Source organism: Poecilia reticulata, linkage group LG23 (assembly GCF_000633615.1).
Source record: "Poecilia reticulata strain Guanapo linkage group LG23, Guppy_female_1.0+MT, whole genome shotgun sequence".
NCBI lineage: Eukaryota > Metazoa > Chordata > Actinopteri > Cyprinodontiformes > Poeciliidae > Poecilia > Poecilia reticulata.
The window spans coordinates 16,203,414-16,227,202 of record NC_024353.1 but is presented as its reverse complement, the minus strand read 5'-3'; the positions used below and the strand labels follow the sequence as shown (position 1 = coordinate 16,227,202).

The following is a 23,789-nucleotide window of genomic DNA, read 5'->3' as shown; positions in this document are numbered from 1 at the left end:
AGAAGTCAAGCCTGGTGATTTGAAAGCAGGGGAGCTGGGGCTGGCCACCGATCTGGATGTGCCAAAGCTACAAGGAAAGGCCCATCTCATTATCCAAACAGGTCCGGTACTCGGCCGTGCCATTCCTCACCTGTCTTGTTGATTTTGTTGCCCAGTAAATCACATTTAACTTTCTCCTCTAACTCCTCGTGTTTTCATGTGGTAAAAGCCAAAGAGCAGCAGATCGTTTGTCAAGCTGTTCAGTTGTTGTTTGGGTCTGAATTTCCGCGGCGGCGTCCTGGATTCCAGGTAGACGGAGCGATCAATGGGGTGTGAAGTCCTCTCCTTATTAGGGGTAACTGGATCTCCAGCTTTTCATAGCCACTTGAAAACAAATGTACACATGGCAGTGAGGAGCCTTCGTTTCTGTGCATCAGTTTGGACACATATTGAGGGAAGAAATCCCCTACCTGTGCACATACTGCTGTAGCTCATCATAAAATACATAAACAGGAAAAAAACAGAAGAAAATGCAATTTTATACGAATGGAATCCCTAGTAAACCAATTCTAATTTTGTTAAGGACATTATTAGAAGCTGCTCCAATCAGTTGCTTTGCCCGGTTTGTAGACTTGCTTGTGGTTTTTTATATATTTTATTGATTGGACTAATGCCAGACATCTCAAAACCATTTATGAAAAGTTACTGCTCGTCTGATTGATCCGTTTCTTAATCCGACTTGATTTGTGTTGTATGTCAAAGTCCAGTTGTGTCTCAGGATTGAAAGCATAGCTGTTGGATCACAGTTGTTTTCCATCTTTAGTGCTTATTTCATTTGTTCCACTGTTAGAAAAACCAGCCCATACCATGATGGTGCCACCAAACAGCTTCTTTTTTCCAGTTTACAAATCAAATTTTCATTGGGATTTCTTTCCTACAACATTGTAATCAAGTAAAAAATCTAATTAGGGCTTCACCAATTGCAGTTTTCTGGCCAATCACCAATCTTTAAAAAGCCTCATCGGACAATTCCAATTTATTTTGCCAATACCAGATTTTTTTTTCTCTTTTTTCTTGACTGAAAAGTCACTAAATATCACAACAAAGTCCCTGCATTGGCAATAGAGGGGTGACTATTTTTAAGCGCAAACGTGCAGAGGTGACCTGGTGGGCGGTCTGTCTGTCAGTCCTCTCACAGTAGAGCAAAAGAGGATAACTGATTTTCAGGCTTTTTCAGAAGTAGATAAGATCGGTTTCACGTATTGATCCGATCACTGATTTAAGAAAATCTAGGCAATTTTTTTTGTTTCCAGGCCCAGTATACACACTGCAGTCTGTAGAACCATATTAGAGCTTAACTGCTGCTTAAATGACAGAAAGTGGACAGTACTGTGGAGATGCTATGATTTCTAATCCACTGTAATATCTGTGGGTTAAATCCCCCTCATAAAGTACTAATATGGAAAAAGTTGCAGTATTCAAAGACTAAACGTGCCTAAACATTTGGTATCATTTCTCCAGAACAAACTGTGGATGAAACAACTCCTTTCTGTTGTTGTCATAATTAATACCATGTATCTGTTAAAAAACTTGTTGTGATTTCATGTTTCAGCTTTTCTTCCGTTGTGAGCTGCTTTCCAGTTTTTTCCAAGACTGAACCGATCATCAAACGCATCGTCCAGGGGACATGTTTTCCCTAAAACCTCCTTTATCAAAAGTGAACTAATCGCATTAGCAGCAGAGCACTGGACTAATTGCAAACAAAGCCGGAGCAATTAGTGGCGCCTATGGTTCTGTTCTGGGCCGGTGCTGCGTTACTCATTGAACGGTCCCTATTGATTTTCTAAGGGCGTCAGACGGACACCCACAGCTCTTTGGTTCCCTCTTGTAAGAAAAATGTCCCTTCAGAGACTCTCCCAGAGAGAGGCTGCCATAGTCAGGTTCTGTACTTATTGTATTAGTGTCATGTTGGGTCATGTCATACAATAGGTTGTGCTGATAAGACCCAGAGAGGATTGGGTGGACCAGAAAAATGCCAGAAAAGAATGAAAAGCAGAGGGCAGACAATTTAAAGGCGACAATGAGAAGAAAATCTTTTTAAAATGTTAATTAAAACACAAGTCAAAATGAGGACTTGTCCCTCTTCCAGATTTCTTTTGGTTTTGATTCTTGTAACACTAAACACTTCACATGATCACACAAGTGATAATGACAGACAAAAGTAACGTGGGTAGAAAAAAAAGAAGCAGTTTTTCATTAATGATTCCAGGTGTTAGGGGACAAAAATCTATCCTTGTTAAATCTTACATTACCTGTGATTCAGCTAGAGGGATTCAGGAATGGAATGATTGTGATAAGCAAAACTGTGTTTTTCACTCTTAAAATAAAGCAAAAGTTTATTTTAAAAAAGTCAATTGCTAAACAGTTTTTGTCTACTGACTTAGATGGAATTCCATGAAATGTTTTAGGAAAACACACGGGAAAGATTCTGTTGCTTTGGCTTTCATGATGCTTTAGTGAACGTATAATAAGCTTACACACTTTGTTTCCATGTTGTTTTTATGTTCCTGAAATTAACAGTCATTTAAACATTGTTTATCTATTTCAATGCTAGTTTTGTCTTGTTTTATTTTTTTGTTTTGTACACAATTTTTATTTATTTTGACTTCGGTATGGAAACAAATAATAATAATAAAAAAATTAAGGCCAAAGAAGAAATAAACTTCAGCTATTCTCAGTTTTGTGCTAAATTGCATTCTGGAGTTCCTCTAAATGACCTTCTCAGGACCATCGTAAGTCAAATCTCACATTTCTACCAATAGAATGTTGCATATTGTATCAAATTGCTGGAACTTTACACAACTCTGACAAGGGTTGGCGCCTTGGTTTGAGGTCAGCAAATTCTTGATGACCTGGCCTCAGTGGTTCCCTCACACTCAAGGTCTTTGATGTGCTGCCATTATATTTCCCTATTTTCAGCCTAGGGCAAGACATGTAGTGCTATAACTCCAATAAACTCCCACCGCAATGCTAAGAACGTTTTATGTGCCGTCAAAAACCCCGGGGAACAGATTGTTACTCAAAGTGTTCTGCATCTTACTGTGCCAAGAAGACTTTACCAGAACCCTTCAGAGACAACATACGTCATGACAGATTTTTGACAAAATGGTGGCGTCATTATCGAGTAGGAAGTTGTTCTTAGCATTTCTTCTACATTCAGTCGTGTAATGGCTTCCTATTCTATAATAAAGTTTAGGTAAAGACCATCTTTCACTGTTTAGTCAGATGGCTAGATCTATGCTACTACAGCATTTGCAATCATGTGGCAATCGTTGATCAGTGGGTATAGTAGTTGTCTTATAGTATAAAAGCTGTGGGTTCGACTCCAGCTTCCCCCTGCCACATGTCAATGAGCCAGAGTCCTGCAACGTTTAGATGTCTCTGTGCTTCAGCACACCTAACTCCAATATGAGCTGATTAACAGAGATCTGTTTATGGGAGTAGGACTGCATGCCAGTGAGGCAGTTTAGCCATTGAATTAAATCATGTAGGACAAGGGACACATTTAAAAGTTGCAGGACTCTGCAGTTTGAGACCACTGTGGTGGACACTTAAACCCCAAATTACCCAGTGTTCTGTGTGTTGCGTTGGTCTATGAATGTCTGCACCTTTGTGATTGTGATTGGTGTGAACCGCTTTGCTTGGTCAGTATGACTAGAAGAGCTCTCTGTATTGTCTGTTCATTTACTATTTGTAGCAAACAGTATTGCCAAACCTGGCTGTTTTCTAAAAGTGTGCTAATAGAAAGTGGATGTGTATGAACAAACCAAAGCTCCTCATTTTTTGCTTCACCTCTGTCAAACAGATGGATGGTACCAGACTAATCACTGGGTCAGTAGACCGAGAGATGAGAATTAATGTATTGAGCCGTCTCCTCTAATCAATATCCGCTCCACTTCTTATCAGACGTATCGACAGCAGGATTATAGATCGCATTTTCTTTGCTCTAGTTATTGATTTAAGGCTTTTCAGAAAATCCAATCAGCTGCTAAAGGAAACAATACGAGAGCTTATAGCCATGGTGACAGCTTTGGTGAGCTTCAAGGATAATTGCTCACTCAGGATATCATAAGGTGTAAGTTTGCAGACTGCAGCTCGGGATGATTTATTAACAGGAACAGAAAAACTGGAGCAGGCATGAAAAGAGATCAGAAACGCTGCAGCACCGTAGCCTTGCTGTGCTTCGGCTTTGAAGGAAATAACAGACTGAACTTTCTGAATGTTAAACAGACTCAACTGAACTGATTGCTGGGACAGTTTAATCACAAAAGCAACAAAATCACCACTTCCTCGACAGTGGGTCAGACTATGATTCCCAATCCCAGACCGTTCCCAGAATTCCTGGCATCACCATTCCCTCCCAGGGGGACATCTCAATCCAAAACTACAAGCATGGAGCCACACTAGACCTGCCTGATAGACATAAGGCCCTTCTCTCGATAAGGACAAGCATGTATATCTGCTGTTGGGGTGAGTGGGAGTCTGTGGCGCAAGAGCGGAAAAAAATCCAACCTATTTTTACTTCCAGTCATAGATAGAAATCAAGCCATACATCTTTCATTACCATTCCACATCAGATCGCAGCTCACCAATCAGCGTGCTTTCAGCCCCGTTTTCCCTCTAAGGAACCCTACTCTCGAACAACGGATGTGGGAAGTCCAATGTGAGCCGTGTAACAATAACACACAGGGCAACAGTAAACATGTCATCTCCCACGATTAATGGTGCTGCCGTCTGGGCCAGACGAGGACAAATAGTTCACTCTGTGTCAGCTGGGAATCAGGAGGATTTATGGCCAAACACTGGCCTGGAATCAGATACGTGACGAAGGAAAACAACATCTCTCACTACACAAACAGTCAGCAACCCTGTTAGGTGCTTTCTTTCAGTAATGCCGTTCTGATCCTCAGTACATTCTGCTTAGTTAGAAACCAACTGGACAAAAGGGAAACAGACGAAATCTGAACCATGACTGTGCAAGGACAACATTTGCGAAACATCGGTCCTAACAGGTTTATTCTTTGCAACAGCTGTTGATATATCTTCTAAGAAAAACCAGTTTTGTGTCTTCTTGATATCTGGTTTTAAAATAGTTTTCTGCAAGAAAAGATATATTGTTTTTATTGCTGAGCAGCTTATATGTTTCCTCTGTTATTTAGGAAACTTGTCTTTGTTCATTAGCTTCAAGTCTGAATTACAGTTTCCCTCCAAAACTCCAGAACTTTAATAAAAGTTCCAGTCTGGAGAAAAATGTTCAAATTTCAAAGATGACCTTGACTCTGAACCTGGCAGGGATATTCGGTTTAACTATATACGTTTGTAAATATAAGATATATTTAAATTTGTTAGTGTTCATCATTGTGCTGTATTGACTTTAATGTTGTCCTACTATGCTTTTACTGAGCAAGTAAAGAGATAAATACTCAGTATTTGTTACATTTAGGAATCACTGTCACTTTGCCATTTTATATGTATATTAAGTAAGCATACATTAGAATGACAGTGTTAATTCACTTAAATAGTTGCTTTGTTGTCTTCAATGATATTGTACCCATTTAAATTTTATTTCCCCCTAACACCAAGATGACAATAAAGGGAGAACAATGCAGTAAATTAAAGTAAGATGGATGATTTCCAAAACACTGAACCAGTAACTGACCAAATCTCATCATCTCCGTCGGCCTCCAGTTCCAATTACAGCTGGATGATCATCAGAGCATGAGTCATCACTTTCTTCTCCTGCCTCTAAACTCGTTAGTGGGCTGGAGACACAGTTTCCTCTAATGAGACGGGGGGTGAAATCAGTGCAAATGCTCATTCAGGACCAGCTTTGCTTTTTTTTTTTCCCCTAACTTAATGCATGATATTATTGATAGCTAGTTATGAACATGATTTAGTAAAGTTTTGGTGGCTTTTTTCTCACATCTAATTTACCTTTTAGTACAATCATATGATAATTGTGCATCGATAACAATAAGATGGATAGGATGATTTTTTTTTTAACTTCAAGATATTTTCTTTTGAAAAGTGGAACAAAACATACATTCTGATGACACAGAAGATATTTTCAAAGTCTTAGCTGCTGAAATGTCAAATATAGCAGAAACCAGAAGGGTTCTAAATACTAAGTAAAGAAAAACACATTTCTACTTTTTTTTTGTGTGTGCTTTTAGGAGATTGAGATATCCCATCAATGGTAACAAAGAGCCGACAAACACAATACCTCACCTTTTAAAAGCTTTTGTTTGGACGCACTTTGAAGGCTGAAATGCCTTTGTGTAAACACAACAATACATATCGAGTTCATTTTGAATGACAGTAAAGGTCAGATAAACCCCCCTCCTCCCCCAGGTTTGGTTTGGGTGAGCTCATAAACTCACACAGACAAGCTGGGGTTGCACTAATTCTCCTCGGGGCCCTGCGGCTTTCTAAAACAGAACACCGCGGAGGCTTTCTGGATCCCGTCTCTGGATATGCAAAAGGACAAAAGCTGTCACTCTTGGGGTTTCAACAGGAAGGGTGTGAGGAGCCAAACAACCTTTTCATCCCTTTAATTTGGCCTCCAACAAAAGCACCACAGAACCACTCATAAAGGCGGGGTAAGATTAGGGCTGAAATGTTGAAACCACACCTTAGCGAGCGATCTTTTCTCTGATTACAGACGGAGGTGGCGTCCTCTGGACAGCCAGCAGCTCAGAAACAAAGGAGCTGATATGAGTGACGGTGGCGTCGTTTCCAACTGCAGATTACTGTGAAACCTTTACAGACCGTGGATATGAATGCTGGACAAGACATATTAAAAGGTTCATGAAATGTCCAGTGGAGCAAACAGACCAGAGTCCTGTGCTGAATATAATAGAATAATCCTTTATGGTCAAAGTGGGGTAATTTCAGTGTTACCCCAAATGAAAGTAAAGTAAGCAAAAATAATAAAAACCAAAGTAAAAAAAAAATGCAGCTTAAATACAAGGTAAGAAAGCCTGTACAGTTTTAAATGAAACAGAAGAGGCAGGACCTAGAAGAACCAGTTATGAGCTGTAAGTGTTTGGACTTTTCCTTTCGTTTATGTTCCATTCTGATCGTTTTTAGATTTTTTTGTTTCCTGATTTTTAGTGTTTGAGGTTTTTGTATCAGGTTCAGGTTTCTTCCCCCTGTTCATCTCACCCTCAACCTGCCATTCTACTCCTCTTCCCAGCTGCTTCTCATTCCCCCCATTCACCTCCACCTGCTCCCTTCCCCAGCTGCATCTACTCTCCTGTGATTAGCTCTTCTGGTCACTTTGTTACTTCCACCTCTAACTCAGTATTTAAGTCCTCCAGGTTGTATTAGTCCTCGCTGGTTCGTCCATCTATTTTTGGTGTTCTGCCAATTTCCCATTCCTAGCCTTCCTGCAGTTTGTAAGTTTTCTTTGTTTATCATTTATTAAACATTCCCTATCCTGCAAATCTCTCTAGACTTTGGTTCTTCCTTTGCGGAGGTGAGAACGCGCAATCAAACTCTGATGTGGACCAAAAATGTTTCTATCGGTGGTTCTTAACGCAGCGCCGCCACAGGTGAGCAGGGTAAACGGGTTGCTCAGAGTTTATATATTGGTCAGGTTCTTAAAATGCTTTTTATGTCCACAAAACATAATTCCTGAGAGTACTATTCTGAAATTTCAAAAGCTGTGATGATGTTCCTATTATTAGGTTTTTAGAAGGAGAACAGAAAATAACTGATGATTCACACACCGCCCAGGAACAGGCAGCCTTCAGAGGGCATGAATGAAAAATGGACAATGAAGTATAAATAAAGTGTTGTTGAGGAGAGTCAGAAGTGGATTCTAATAATAGTTCAGAATGGTGAAAGCAGCGCAAACACCTGGCCGCCTGCTTGTGATGCAATCTCTTCCATTAACGGACACAGACTTTACAGAACTCGTCAGGGGAAGACCAGGTTGGTAAGATGGGCTGTGGACTGAGTCAGAGCAAGAAACCCTGGTTAGCCTTCAGTTCAGGGTGAACATCCTATATCTGGCAGAACCCAGTTTTAGCCAACTCTGTGTGTGTGTGTGTGTGTGTGTGTGTGTGTGTGTGTGTGTGTGTGTGTGTGTGTGTGTGTGTGTGTGTGTGTGTGTGTGTGCCAGGTGAACAGAAAGACAAAGGAGGTCTGGGCCGGCCTCAGAAAAGCTTAAACAGGAAACATGAACGTTGGAGACACTGTGTTCCTTTCTGAGGAGAAAGGGAAGCTGCAGGCGGCAGATCAGCAAGCAGGAGAAAGGACAGTGGGGGAGGATGGAGAAAAACAAAGAAAGTACTGAAGGAATTAAATTCCTTTGACGTCGAATTGAAACCTCGCCGTTATGGACGACACCCCAACGATACCGTTAGAACACGTGATTCTGGAGACAAAATCTAACGTTGCCAACACCGACCCCAACATGGATCTCAAAAACTGGCTGAATTGCTCATGCCTGAAATCTGCCTGTAAAAGTTTTCATTTCTTGATGATGCCGTGCAAGAAGTCCCACTGAGGACCACCGGTGGGACGTCTCTTCGTCTGCTGGACAGCAGAAGCTGCCAGATTCCTTGAACGGTAATCTGAGAGGATTGGTTTGGCTGTGGACTCTCTCAGCTTCAGATCTGCCGTGTAACAACTCAAACACAACCTTCTGTTTCAATTTAAGGAGCTTAAGTCAAGTACCAGAACCTTTCTTGGGGTATTTTTTAAAATAAATTTGAACATAAAAATGGTGATGAAAATATCCCAATAGTTGTGTGTCACGACTTGTTTTTGCTGCTTTGTTTCTCTTGTCTGGCCTCTGAATTACTGTTTACATTGTACATCCAGCTGAGTCACAGTTCACTCCTAACGCCGGAGAAAGCAAACACTGGTTTTCACCGGCAGACGCATGCTGGCTCAGTCCATTGTTGTTGCTCTCCTTTTTGTTGTCGCATTGCTCTGTTCTTTTTCGCTTTCATACCCGTTGAAGGAAGGAGTGGAGGTAGAACGTGTAAGAGAATTTATTTATTGCTAGTTTTGCTTTCAAAGAACCTCCAGGGTGTTCTGTAAAATGCTGCCTGGACAATTTTAAATCACAGAGAGCATTTGCCTCCAAACAGATTGATGCTTTTCTCTTAAATGGTTTGTATAATTACATAATTTTGAATATCAAAGATAATCACAGCAAATGATGTATTTGTTTATTAAATGAAGAAACGCAAACCAACCAATGACAATTCTGGAAAGGATGCTTTCAGTTTCGTCCAGGCAGGATTATTTCAGACCATTGGGATAAAGAAATCTCTTAAACAGAACCCATCTGACAACATGATAGCTTAAAAGGTGGCACAAAGCAACGGATCAAATCTCAATCTAAAAACATTCAGCAATGGATGTGAAAGAAGACATAGTTCGCCTCCTGCTTCTGGAACAGCCTCCGGTCCGCGTGGCAGTCAAACCAACTGAGCCAAAGTGGAACAGCGTTCGCTTCTTTGGTCCGTATCACAGGGCTGGTGGGAATGCAGCACCCTTAACATCAGTGTTTATGGTATCCTAACAGAACAGAAGGCAGTCTCATTTGCCAGACACAAGAAGACTTTTGGAGAAAATATTCAGTGGACCGAAGAGAGAAAAGTGGAAGTCTTTGGACAGTGTGTACCCTGGGATATCTGCATAAAACGGACAGCAGTGTGAGGATCTGGGTTGCTTTGCTCATTCAGAAAACTGGATATCTTGTCATAATTGATGAAACCAAAAATGATTTCTACCAGAAAATCCTGAAACAGATTGTCCAGCCGTATGTTTACAACTGGCAGCTTAAGATTTGACTCAGAAAAACAAAATGAAGGTTTTGATTTAAGTCTAAGTTCAAATAGAACATGAGACTCAGTAGCTACGCTTCCGTACGATTGTCATGCAAATTTTGAGCAAACTTTTAAAATGATAATAATAAACAGGAAGTATGTGTTGCAAACTAGCATGAACCACAAGAAATATATAGAGACCTCTACTCTGAGATGGAGGCCTGGATTGGATTTTCCCAAATTCGGTAGTTCTGGTGAGACGGAGAGGATGGGAAGGTTGGCTACATCTGGATATGTTCTCATCGTGTTTCCATCTCCTGATTAGTGCATTAACTTTTTTTTTGGAATCACCAAAAACACACTTTTTTATTTTTGCTAAATTGCTAAATTTATTTTGGAACTTTCCATTTCCATCAACCTCCTCTAATGCGAAGCTTCAAAATGTGCATAAACATGGATGGAAACACGTCGTTTGCCAGTTAATTTCTTCGGTTGAGAGCTAATTACATTCTCACTTGGGATAAGTTGGTATTTACAGCTTTTTCCTCCTTTAAAAAACAAAACAAAACAACTTTTTAATAACTTTGCTGTCTGATAATAAAATTTGTTTAACAATGCAAGACGTTTAAGACTGATAAAAAAACAAGCAAAGGCCGACGGAATCTGTGAGAGGGAAAAAATACAGTTCCACAGCACTCTACATGCATGTACCAGAGCCAAAGATGGAGGATCCTAATTGGTTAAATGTTTCTTATTTCCTCTGCTCTCTTTCCACTGCTGAGTCAATAAAGTGAGAATCAGTAAAGTGCCAACAGAAGCCACACTGAGGCTAAAACACTCTGCTCTGTACTAGAGCAGAGCAGCTCTGCAGGAGTCCAGGTCAGAGCAGACCCAGCAGGCCTGGAAAACACCCAGCAAGACCCAAACACCCTGCAGGTATGAAGCCGATGATTAGGGATGATCTCCAAGAAGTGAAAAAAGAAACCACTGGCGCCACATGGTAGTGCGGTCTGAGGTCAGTGCGATGACAAAAGGCTCATTAATGAGAGCTGTTTAACTCTAATGGTGGTACTTTTTTCCCACAGGCAGTTAAATTTCCAAAAGTGTTGCAATTACCTTTAGTGTTGTGTTCTCTGAGGCGCTAAAAGCATCTTCAGTGGAATCCGTGACCCACAGCAGCAAATGCAAATCTAGAGATCGGCGCTTTCCCTCCAACACAGACGCAAAACAAGATGTAAATCAGCTTTGTTTTTCCTCCCGGCTATATTGTTCACAAAGAGGGAGAGTAATTTACCGCCTGAATCCACATGTTTGCAGACCGAGAACAAAACAAATTCATTAGCATCTGTAGGCTTCCATTATAGGTCTATGTTTAGAGGAGAGCGGCTTGTTGTTGAAGAGATCACTGGGGCTACATGTAGCATCAAGTGTCGCTTTCAAACTGCTGGGTTCCACTTTTCTATGTGAAATAGAGGAAAGGGAGTCTAAGGGAAGAGAACAGCAGAGCTGCGTGTTCTGAAAATAATAGTTTTATTTAACAGAACATCAAGTACCGTATAGTGTTGGTGTTTGTTTCATAACATTAGCTTAAACAGTAGCAGGGTTTCCCCCAGCAGGCCTGCTAAGCCTGGCGGACGGGGTTCTTTATGGTAGTCCACCAGCCGTCCTCTGCGTTTTTGTGTTAAAAAGTGATCAAAGTTAACAGAAATGTTAAAAGCGTAACGACGTAGTTATGTGACATTGGAAGAAATTGAACATACTTCAACACCAACTATCGTCTTAAAATGGACAAGCACAAAAAATTTTTAAAAAACAAGTGCTGATACAGAGCTAAAGCCGTGCCAGAACACACAATAAGCATGTGTGAGACATGAAGAATTATACACAGGAGATGGCACTAGCAATATGCTAACATCCAGGCTAGCTAGCACTCTGCTTCACTTAGCCACAGCTCCTCTAATGTCAACGACGTCGGCCCGGTGGCATGCACTCTCGTCGGTCAGCTGGCTGAACGAGCAGCCACTTTTGTCTCCCTCTATGGAAAATGTAAGCGTCCGTCGTGTTTCGATCCTTTATTCATCACATGTTGCTTTATTTGGTGAAGTTGTTAACATGTAGACCAGTAGAGACGGGCAGTTGTTACGGTGATTAAAAAGAAAAGACACAACTTTATGTTCAAGTAAAGACCTAACATGTCGCCATGGCACTTTCAACCGTTACACCAAAGATACGACGCTTAGCCTGGCAGGAGAAAGTAAAGACTAGCTTACAATGCACTGGGGGAAACGCTGAGTCGGGTATTTAGCTTTGCAGATATATTACAGTTGTAAACATTTTGACTCCGAGGCTAATTTGCTTCATGATAGATATTTCATGATATTTCTGGTGCAGCCAGACTGCAGATGTGATGAATTAGAAACATTTCCTGCATTTCATTTGATGGCTAACCGGGAGATCATGAAACCCCTCTGCGATAATGGCCGGTGAAGGAAAGAAGGGGAAACATCAGCCAACAAAAACAGACAGTCGTGTTTTCTTCTTCTTCTTTCTGTGATGTTTGAGTTATGAAATAAGATCTGAGCTAAGAATGATTTAGCGGGCCTTCAAATTCAATAACGTCCACTGGGTGTTCTTTTTGAAGGAAAATGGACTGTTTACTACAGCAAGGGGCGAAGCTGGATCATCACCTTCCACTTTCTCCCTGCTCTCTCTGTGTCTCCTGCCTGTATGCGGTGATGAATTAAGGCAGATGCAGGTTGTTGGGATAACTGACAGGTTTTCTGGGGAAGGAACTCGACTCAATCAGGCTTTGATTGCGGAGAAAAGCTCCAACTCGCAATCTTGGAAGAACTCAACGTTTGACAGCGTTAGCTATGATGGCCATGTTTTACAGCCTCTCTTGCTCTGTAATTACGCTTTTGAGGACTGCACTGGAGTTGACCTCCTCTGACATTTTAATGGCCTCCTTCGGGGTGGAAGGAATCCAGAAGCATGTTTTTTGTCATCTGATTTCCACGCAGGAGCAATCGGTCTCTTCAGCTGCCAGGAAAACATACGGACCGCGTTACAGCCAAGAAAACGTACGGCGCGCCAACGGAGGCTGCGCTGCCTCGGCTTACGGAAGAACGCAGCTGAAAATGAGCTGTGGGAGTGAAGGCATGTACAGAGGGACGGTAAACAACCACCTACTGTAATAATGACTACAGAAACGGACGGGGTATGTGCTGATGGAAAAGGCACAACAACACTAGTAATTAAGATGAGGCAGATGAAAATATATAATGAGTTAACAAGCACCCATCAGCCCTCAAACTGTTGTGTGGACTAAAACTTTGATTTATTTATGTAGGTGATCTTTGAAGAGAAACAGATGTCAGCATGTACCTCCAATTTGAAGTTCCAAACATGTTGCACTTAAAGTCCTGGGTACTGAGAGTACAATACTCTGGAGTTAGAATACAGTATGATGGTCTTTGCATAATATTTTTATACAAAAATGTGTCATCTGATTAGATCCACTGGCATTCCAATGGCCCAGTGTCTAAGATGTTTCTAAACAGCCATAAAGACAAACTAGAACAAACAACAGACACAACAAATAAAATGAACTATGAAGATTCTGCAAAACAAAATTAAGCAGGCTTACCTGACTTGCCCACCCCCGCCTTGCCGAACACAGCCAGCTTCACCTCGGGGCTTTTGGCCATGACAGCAGCTGCGACCAGCAACGCTCAGCCGGCCGATCAGTGAGCTCAGAGTTCAGCCAACCATCCTCTGATCCGGCCGGGAGGAAACGGCAGCTGAGGAGACAGGTCGATGAGAAGAGAGACAGCTTGAACGACTCCGTTACAGAACCAACAGATCCATTACGGATGAAACCCTCGTTTAACTTTTCCCCGTCACATTTGATTGCGATTGTGATTCCTAAGTTTTAGTTTCTTGGCAGCATGTGACGCTGTAATTTGATTAATAAGAGTGAAGTGAGTGAGTGCTTTGTTCACTTTTCAGCGATTGACCAAATCCTTGATGAGTCAAGCCAAATTTGAGCCGTCTGAATACAGCAGCGTTTGGAGAAAACGGTTTCTAGGAGACGGATTTGATTGGCCGATTGTCCTTTGTGCTTCTAGCTAAGAGATGATTGTTGCCTTTTATTCTGAAGTTTGGCAAAAATTAGGGTGAAATCACTTTCAGTCGTTTAGGTAATAAAAGATTTCATTCGTCACCCACAACGGCTCTGCGTGAAACGGAGAGACTTGAAGGGCATTCTTCTATTTTAATCCACCATAAAGCAACACTGGACACATTGGTTATGTTCTAACAAAAAACATCATTTCTTTGTTTTTCCCTCATTTTTCCTCCAATCCTTCCCCACTTAAAGTCAATTATCACAACTGTATGTTTGATAAAACTCTCCTTTACTCTCTAAGTAACAAGTACTATGTAACTTTATTCAACCCCTGCAGGATTTTACAATTGTTTGAGTTTTTTTTTTTTGTCTTAAAAATCCCTAACTTTGTGGCGCTATTATTAAATATTTACAAGGAAATTTGGGAAAAAGACGATTAAAAGTTTGGACAGTTTGGACAAACAAATTTGTATTCTTGAACTTATACAGCTAAATTTTTGTTACTTTCCATGCCGATCATGAACTATAACTTTACATCAAGTAGGCCGAGGCAGCAGCATGGAAGAAGAAAGAAATACTGCCACCTGCAGGTGGGAGGCAGCGTGACTTAATCCCAATGTTTTTGACTATTTTCATGGGAAATTTGCATGAATTTACGCAGTGGTGGAATCATAAAAGACTGAAGGAACTGTTTATTCATCCATTTTCTTCCTCCCGAATTATTGGATGACACTTTAACACATAAAACGCACAAGTGAAGCCGACGTTGCAAGATTTAAATTGAGCCTCACAGAGAAACGGCGTCTTTCCTCGACGATCAGAGGTAGAAGCCACAAGCCTCATGATATGAAGAAACGCTGGCGGAGTTTAAATTGCCTTTTGAGAAGGAAAACACAAGAGCAGCCTGTTTAAACAACTAAGCACCGGTCTGTTTGATGAGAAAACAAGCTGCTGTGAAGTTTTCTCCCCAGATGATTAAATCAGAACCTCTCTCCTCAACCCCGTCTGTTTTTCTCCTGTTTTCTTCTCCAGTTTTTTTTTTTCTTTTTTAGAAGAAAACAAACACTGATGGCAGTCTAATTAAAAATCGATACTCCAGAGGAAAACTAATGAGCCTTCCAGATAAGTCACTTCACCCAGATAATACGACGAGTCCAGGTGTTGCTGGTACAGAACTGAATCCCTTTGCTAACAGAGGTTCAATAAAACCTAGAATGGTTCAATAGTTGTAGATTAAAGCGACCTTTACAACATGGTCTAATTCAGAAAAGAAACAAGCAAATGGAACATAATTCAAAATCACAGGTCATGTTATAAAATTCCCCCTTCATGTTTCACCCGTTTTATGTTTTGTTGAAGACTACATATAAAAATGTTTCGGACTCCACAAACAATTAGACAAAACTTTCAAATGTATAAAATCAGTGCAGCATTTGCAGAATGACGCTCTGTTAAAACGAACCCGGCTCCATTTCAAAACAAGCCAAATGCTCTGCGTGTTTCTATGAATAACATTTAAGCAGTCACATTAGTCAGTGCAAAGTACACACGGCGCAGACATAAAAACCACAAACCAAGAGCGTCCCTGCTGTTTTCCAGGCCTGGTGGGGTCTCTGACGTGCGGAGGAGCATTGCTGTGTAAACCCCGGGAACAGGGCCGCTCCAAGGCTGCTGTACCTGCTGCAAATGTCTTCAAATCTTTAACTGTTCCACATTTCCTAAAGAAACCAAACCCATGACTCACCCTAATTTCTGAATAATTCAGCAAATATTTATCTAACCACTTGAGTGCACTTATAGGGCAATGATGTTTCATTCAGTTACTTGATTATTGATTATAAAAAAAATAATAGACAGAATGGACTGTTTAGCACTGAACTCCACAGCCTTGATCCCAATACACATGTACTATTTGGAACGGAAGCAAATTTTTAAAAACGACACACACTTCAAGGACTCGATGTTCCACAAAATTCCATTTGATTTGTCACGTTTAGATCCACCAAGCATGCATTTTAACATGACTACATGTAGGAAAAACATAGCAGAGGTAAAACGTTGCTGTGTGTGTTTTAGGATAGCGGTGGCCGTTTTGAATTCAACAGAAAATGAGAGAATATGACTTTATTATGCTTTAATCCACGTGTCCCTAACATTTATCTGCTATTTATTAAACTCAAAAAGTGAATTAGCAAACCTGCTGTGTGTTTAAGGCTGAACATAGTGGGAGTTCTTAGTTTTGATCATTTTAACAAATGAGTTTAAAAATCCAGATATTTCAATATTTAGGCAATTAGAGACAATTGATGAGAAAACTGAAAGATTCAGATCTTAGGCTTCTCATTGGTGCAAAAAAAATGAAAAAGGGGCAAAAATACTTTTGCGAAGCACTGAATAGCCAATCCAAACGGCCTATATAAAGTAACATTTCTCAATAACAAACTACTGTATGTATCGCTGCAGTGTTTTTTTAAGTTGTTTATTTCAACACAACTCAAACAAAGCATTATAAATAGATATTTATAAGTATCTTGTTATATATCTTATTATAAGTATAAGTATACAATGTTAACAGTTTGTTGTTCATTATAAAGCAGAAAAGCCAGTGATCACTGCCCACCAGGAGCCGCCGAAAAATAATTAATTATGGATTAATTCTGAATCAAATTATAACGCCAGGCAGCAACAAGCAAGCAGTTCAAAGTCTAATCATGTTGTCATGTACAACAGTAAGACACACAAAAAAAGATGGCAGGAGGCAGAGAATTTCCCAACTAACAAAAATCTTATGACATCAATTGCTTTTGGGAAAAATAAAGCCGTGTTTTTACTCATTATAGTTTTGGCCCAATGAGATGCAGTAAATTAATAAGAGCAAACTTCAATCAAATTCCAGCATCTCTGCCCAGAAAAATAAAACCTTTGAAATATGTTTGGGTGAATGTCGCTGCCAGAAATCTGTTCTTCAAACCGGCTGAAGTTATGAAGTGGCAAGTTTCCAGGTTTTTTTTTTCTTCCTGCTTCACAAACACACAGTGCATCAACCTCCATATGCCTTGATTATGGTGTGTCACTTGTCTGTCATTTGCAGCCATGTGAAAACATAAGGAGAACCTCTACAAGCAGCTGCATGTGGTTATGACATACCAAGCAATCCACTGAACTCCATATACAGATCGGTTGAAAATATGCTACAAGTCTGTTTTTTTGTTTTTTTTTCCACGTACTTAGATATATGGACATTTGCCATAATTTTGATTGTTTATTGATATTACTTGAATCTCAGTATTGTTAAAAAAAAAAAAATAGACCTTTAAAATCGGTTTGATTTTAGCCATTTCCTTATGCATCTTAAAAATCAGAGGTTTTGTGCCTTTTGGAGCTCAGACATTAGCTTTTGTTCTAACTCTTTATTTGGGAGTGGACATCACGGTGAGATCTAGACAGCTGTCAGCTCTTCAGGAAAAAGATTACGGTGGTGACACACTTCCGCTAATTGGCTAATACATCCAAAGATGGCGCCGCGTGAGTGGCAGCCTGTTACAGCAGCTCTTATCTTATCTTAATAGCGGAGCAATTTTTTGTTTAGCCCTTTTTCTCACCTCGAAACTGCTTAGCACAGTTAGCTTCCCTTGAATGATCTTTGTCTGAATAAATGCTAACGCGTTAATTTCCTGTGTGCTGCTTTGTACATTTTCAGTTGAATAAAATTTGACATCTGTGCTGAAGAAACAAGAAACACACAGGAACTAAATAAAATAAAACACGGACAGGAGGGAACAGGACATAAACATAAAGACAATATGGCGATACATCAAATTATGATTTCAAAATTAAATTGGTGCTCCAGTGTTGCAATGGCAGATATTTGAATCGGAGTTAGCGCTTTAGCAATAGCTTCCACTAAAAACTGTGTTGGTGTAGCGTTGCAGTGTTAGCAGAACTAAAAAAAAAGAGCAGTTAGCAATCAGCTATTTCACTGTACGAAGAGCAGTCTACAAGTAGAAGTGTCCTAACCTTTTCCATAACATGAAAATGCATTTTGCTGACAAGATTATTTCTTGTATATGTGCAGATTAATTACCTAGCACAAAAAGATTAGACATCAATATGTGAAAGTTTCTCATTAAGAACTGAAAATTGTATTTAATGCTGTCTTTAAGTTTTTCACATGCCAGCAAGGATGTCTCTTGCTCTACTGGGTTTATGATGGCAAAGTAATAATGTAACCATAACAACGCTAATATTTAGTTCTAATATCATGTTTCACTGCAAACCTCAGCAGGACTTCTCTCCCAACGTCTGAAACACAAACAGTGTAGAGAAAACTTATTCCTGTCCACACAGGGTTTAAAACTTTTGCATCAAATGGTCAGTTTTCCACATTAAAGCTTTCTAATGACTTTTAAACAGAACCGATGATATTTTTGCTCTTATGTTCAGTTTCTGCTTTAGCTCTAATTCACCCGGCTGCAACGAACCAGACGAAGACGCTGCAGCAGGGAATCACTTTTGAAGAAAAGAAGAGGAACTGCACAAGCGGCGTCTCCCTACTCCATCATTTCTTCCTCATCATTTTTCCATCATCATGGCCTCCACGTACTCCATCAAAGGAGAGACTGATGCTAACATCACACCAGGATTTTCCTATTTTAACTGTCGAGTCCAGATTCTGCTAAAAAGAACAAAATGTAAAAAAAAAAAAAAAAAAAAAAAAAGGGGGGGGCGAAGAAAAACGAGACATTGTTGTAAAGTCAGGTAGAGCCAAAACAAAAGACATATCGTTGCTGCAGCATTTTTTTGGGAAACAGTGGTGTTTTTGTTTGCCACCCTTTGCGTGTCAGACAGGGTGATCATTATCCACTTTATCGCAACTCCATCCAGGCCAGGGGCGGGCGCGCCAGGACAGGCTTTGTTGAGCTTACCTCTGCTCATGGAGTCAGGAGAATACATTTGGGATGGTAGAACCAAAAGTGTTGGGTATCGGGCTAACAGGACGAAACACGCAAATACACTTGTTTGTTTTTTCTCACAACGCAACGCAATATGGAGTGCAACAAAAACTCTGGGAGTCAAAGATCTCCAGAGACGGCAAGAATAAACACTTGCTTGCAGAATATGTCCAAATAATGTGAACGATGGCTAAATTTGATTTATCCAGGTCTGATAAAGAGGGTCCCATCTCTTAAAGAATCTTGTTGCCACCGGTGCAGAGCATGCCCCATGTCGGCAGTACGAGGGAGTGAGAGCAAATAAAGTCAGAGCAAGAACTAGAATGGAATTCTGCAAGAGGAGCAAAATGAATCTTTAAGATTGATTCTGAGGAACTATTTATCAGGAGAAGAACAGTTGAGCCGTTCCATTCCTTCCAAACACTATCTGATCGATGTTCAGATTTCTATCTCGTCCAAGAAGTGGGCTTACTCCTTCAAAAAGAGTGGGATCAAAGTATCAGCAAAGAGCTTTTATTGTATGTTTTTTTTTTTTTTTATGATGATGATGAAGAACCGTGTCACCAAGCCAGAGTCAAGAAAATGTGCTTCCAAGATCGTAACGTTGAAAATCTAGTCCTATGATCAGGAAATTCCAAATGCGAAACTCTGTCGTCAAAAAGTGAGTGGACAAACAAAAGTCAACAAACTGATTAACTCGAAGCAGAAAAAACATGTAAATGGATCTGCATCAATTTATATCCAGAGGTTTATATCGAATATGTCAGAGACAATTGCAGTTAAGAACACTGTTAATATGAAGCAACGATGTTTCTGTTGGCCGCTCTTTGGTCCATTCCACATAGACACGAGCTCATTTTCTCAGATCCTGCGTGTTAAAGCTCACCTGAACTCTAGCCTACAAAGTCCAGTTCATCTGGGGATGTGTGAATAAAACAATGGGTTTAGCAATCGGTATCGGCTCAGTTGAAGGGAACTCCATGTTAAATGGATCGTGGTCTTTTGCTGAAGAACAAAAAGAAATCCTTCAACCGTTAAAGTCTGACACCGCTCCATTTTTCTTTACATTTTGTGTAAACAAAAGTTGCGCTCTGGGTCTTTTTCAGAGGTTTTCATGTCGTTTCCTTCTGTGGTTGTTGGTGCAGTAATATGGTAAGATTTGTTGTGTTTTATTTTAAAAAAGAAAAAAAAAAATCACATTCAAAGCAGAGAAATTAAGAAAAGTATAAAGGTATTTTAAGGCAATCTTGGGGAGCCCCATGAATGTAGAGATTTTATTTTATTTTTTTAAATCAAAGCCAATCACTCAGTTATTTAAAAAAATATATATATTCATTCTATTGCATTTCAATTCTTGTCAGATTTGATGTCATAAAATCATCTTAATATCCACTGTAATCATCCTTTGGAGAGAAAAATGTTGATTTCAGAAATATAGATATAAAAAAAACAACGTTTTATCCAGGATGTGCAAGTTTGCCGTTTTTGCTCTACATGGAACTGTGCTCCACATCCAAAATGGCAAATAGGAAACATACACACGTGCCCTTTCTTTCCCCCCACCTGCTCCTCCCTGAGTGCCCAGCTGGGTTTTGTCTCAGTTTTACTTTGAGAAATGAATCTGGGTGGTGGTGCTGTGGCTTTCAGAGATTACAGACCGGAGAGCTCCAAACCATGGGAGGAGATCTCCTGCAGCACCGACTATAGAAAGACAGCAAACCACATGCCTGTCACCAAAATACACACAGGGAAGCGCAGTGCAGCAGGAGGAACGAGAGTGGAGAAAGGAGTCCTACGTCTTAGAAAGGTTAAACTAAGTTTTATTGTTATGTGAAACTTGTAGCTTTCTCAATGGAAGAACTAACCTTATACCCATATAGTAAGTTTACTATAAGTTAAAACAGATATTCTGAACCTCACAGCTGAGCCCAATCTGAACCAGTCTCTGTGTTTGCTGAGTCTAAAACTGGCATCATTATACTATGCACCAGTACGATACTGTACACCTGTTTCAGAAAGCAATGTTTCAAAACTGCCAAAATACTGTTACTATGATTTAAGAGCAAAATGAAAAAATAAATAAATAAATTTCAGCCTGGATTGAGCCTGAAGACCTGAATGGTTTGAGAACAGTGTTTTAAAAATACATCTAAGTTTCAACCTGCATCTTTGCTAAATAGCCAACAAATGGCTTGCTATTTTAGCAAGTAGCCTGTCTAAATAACTGGCTAATATAAGCAACAAAAAAAAGTGTCATTCTAAACAATGAATGCTTGAAAGCTACTGATCAGATTAGTTGGGGTTTATTCTAAGTTAGCACTGGTGTTTGTCTCAAAACGACAGAAGAAATCTGTGAGGTTTCATTGAGGTCAGTTACAGCCTCAGTTCTTCATTGGGCTTTTTGTATTCCTGGGTGGGGTGCCAGTTTATTTGGTCTCCAAAGTACTGTTTACAGTTTTCTCCAGACTTTCGCCTTTTCAACTTGCTTTCAAGTTGTAGACTTTGTGAAAGCTACCTTGTTTCTGAGTGGCAATTAAGTTATTAGCTGCATTTTCTTTGGCCATAAAATGGTTCAAATTGGAAGCACAAAAAGAAATGTATTTAATGGAAATATGCACCAATTTTGGGTAAAATTCAGGTTTTCAATAAAAAGGTTTGGTTTTTCAGTCCCATCAAATTGATGCATTTCGCAAAACTGCGATGGAAACATTTTTTCGCGTCACACGTTGCTCCAGTAGCGACAGAAACACAATAAGACGCAGATGTCTCTTCTGGCTGAAATAAATCTGTTTACACCTGTTGCTGCAAAAATTAATCCTTCTGATGAGTGATACATATATATATATATATATATATATATATATATATATCACTCATTTGTAATGGAAACAACTAGTGAGGCTACAGTTCATTATTCCAGGCGTTACGTTGTAATAATTATGATTTATAAACTTTTAGCACTTTGTTTTTTTGTTTTTTTTACATACCATACATAGAACTGAAGTTCTTATTGTCATCCCTTCCTTTTATGTTTTTATTTTTTGGTTGTCATGAGTCACAAAGCTCAAACAACTGAACTCAGTCCCCAATCGATCTGCATCTTTCCTGAGACAGAACCAAGATCCTTTCCTCTGGTCAGTTTGGCAGACAGACACCTGTGCAGTGGCTCCTAATCCTACTGAGGTCTGGCCTGTTATGCAACACTAAGGGACGCTCTTGAATGCCAATTAGTACATCCTGGATCCTGAAGTGGGAACCGAAAAATACGCATGAAAGCAAGTTTAACTGAGCAACAGAAGCCCAGGAAGGAACTAAAAGACTTGTAGACGATAATTAAATAAAACCGACTTTTTTTTTTTTTTTGTACTAGTCTGATTTCAGTAACCGGTACTGTAGTCCATAACTGTAATGTGCAGGAAAAATAATTGTATGGAAAAATTTGAATACCGACTCCCTGATACTTTGATTCCCTACAATAAAATCCAGAGCAACCAATCAACTTAAGTTATAAATGAATACAACCTTTGTGCCTGAAAATGTGATTTACTGCACAATTTAGTTTGCATACCTGAATTAAACCATAAAACAGTTTCTTTCTGTAGTTAATTTCATCTGTCAGTTTAATTTTAGCGAGATTATTTTCCATATTTTATCATTGAATGTTAAGCTTTGCCATAGAAACGGCTTTAGTCTGTTTTGCTTTGAGACGATCTTTGATCTCAGAGATGCCATGACCTTCCTTAAAGGTTCCCCCACCGGGTGAAATGTTAAGCCTCCTCAGGTCCGCTCTGCTCCACACCTTAATGCGGCGCGGTCACCTATAACACCTCCATTATGCACCTTCAAAAAAAAAAAAAAAAAAAAAAACTCACCGGACTGGAGAAATAATCCTCGCGGATCAGGAAGGGATAAAATGTGGATCAGGAGGGGAGGAACGAAGAGGAAAAGTTGGCTCCGTGGATGAAAGGGACGTTTGACCTTCTGAGATGGAGATCCGAACACGACGCGCCGCTGGATTAGGAGGGATGGAGGCAGATTGGTGGACAGACGAGTGGATGGATGGATGGTAGGATGCTGTCAGAGCAGACCGAGCTGCAGCTCTGGCAGAGATGAATGAATCCTGGAAACACCGGAATAGACGGAAATATACAGAGGGGGGGAGCGGCAGAAGTCCCTGTCAGGAGTCCCCGTGACCGGGCGGCTGCTGCTGCTGCTGCATGCCGCCGCATGTCGGTACTGAGGGGGCAGTGACATCTAGTGGCAAAACGAGGTAACACAAGCTCCTGCGCCGGAAAAGGGAGATTCCACAGACTTTAGCTGTGGCTCAAAGTCGTACGCACTTAAGAGCGATTTTGTGGCTCTTATTAAATTAAATTTGTAAAATTTCTTCTTTAAGATTTTATAACTAAACATCCAGGATTTTCTTTGTGTTTGATACGATATTGATATGAACAATATCGTAAAACATTTTAAAAAATGCATCCTAAACATAAAAAAGATCTTCTGCAATTATGTCATTTCAGGAAAGTTTGTTTTACGGGGTTTTGAAGTTTGGTTTATTTAGTTTAAATTCAATTATCCAACAAGAACAAACTTTTTACTCAAAATCTGCTTTCAGGTACAAGTTGCTGGATATGCGATTCCACTAGCGGAACAAGTCAGCGTCGGGCCGGGGGTCGGGCCAATTACCGGGCCCCTAACACGAAACTGAAACTGCTGACTTTAACATTAAATACACCGTTCTCAACAGTAGAGGGCGCACTTTTCCCCTCAACTGTTAACGATTCGGCCCATAGCATTTGGAGCTCACAAAATATCAAACAATAGTGAAAATACTGTACCAATAATTTGGACCGCAGCATAAAGCATTTCTGTCAAGTGTCCCTT

The 23,789-nt window shown here is 40.1% G+C and overlaps 1 protein-coding gene across 1 annotated transcript in view; it reads right to left on the bottom strand.

Moving 5' to 3' along the window:
* The window catches only part of rerg (RAS-like, estrogen-regulated, growth inhibitor), a 36,672-nt gene extending 13,542 nt beyond the window's left edge, over positions 1-23,130 (bottom strand). Inside the window, exons 1-2 of the mRNA XM_008401470.2 lie at positions 22,775-23,130; positions 13,471-13,624 (exon numbers count right to left, since the gene is read on the bottom strand). Of these exons, the coding sequence (XP_008399692.1) occupies positions 13,471-13,531 (61 nt within the window). The 5' untranslated portion in view covers positions 13,532-13,624; positions 22,775-23,130. The remainder of the gene's footprint in view (positions 1-13,470; positions 13,625-22,774) is intronic.
* Between the last annotated feature and the right edge of the window lie 659 nt (positions 23,131-23,789).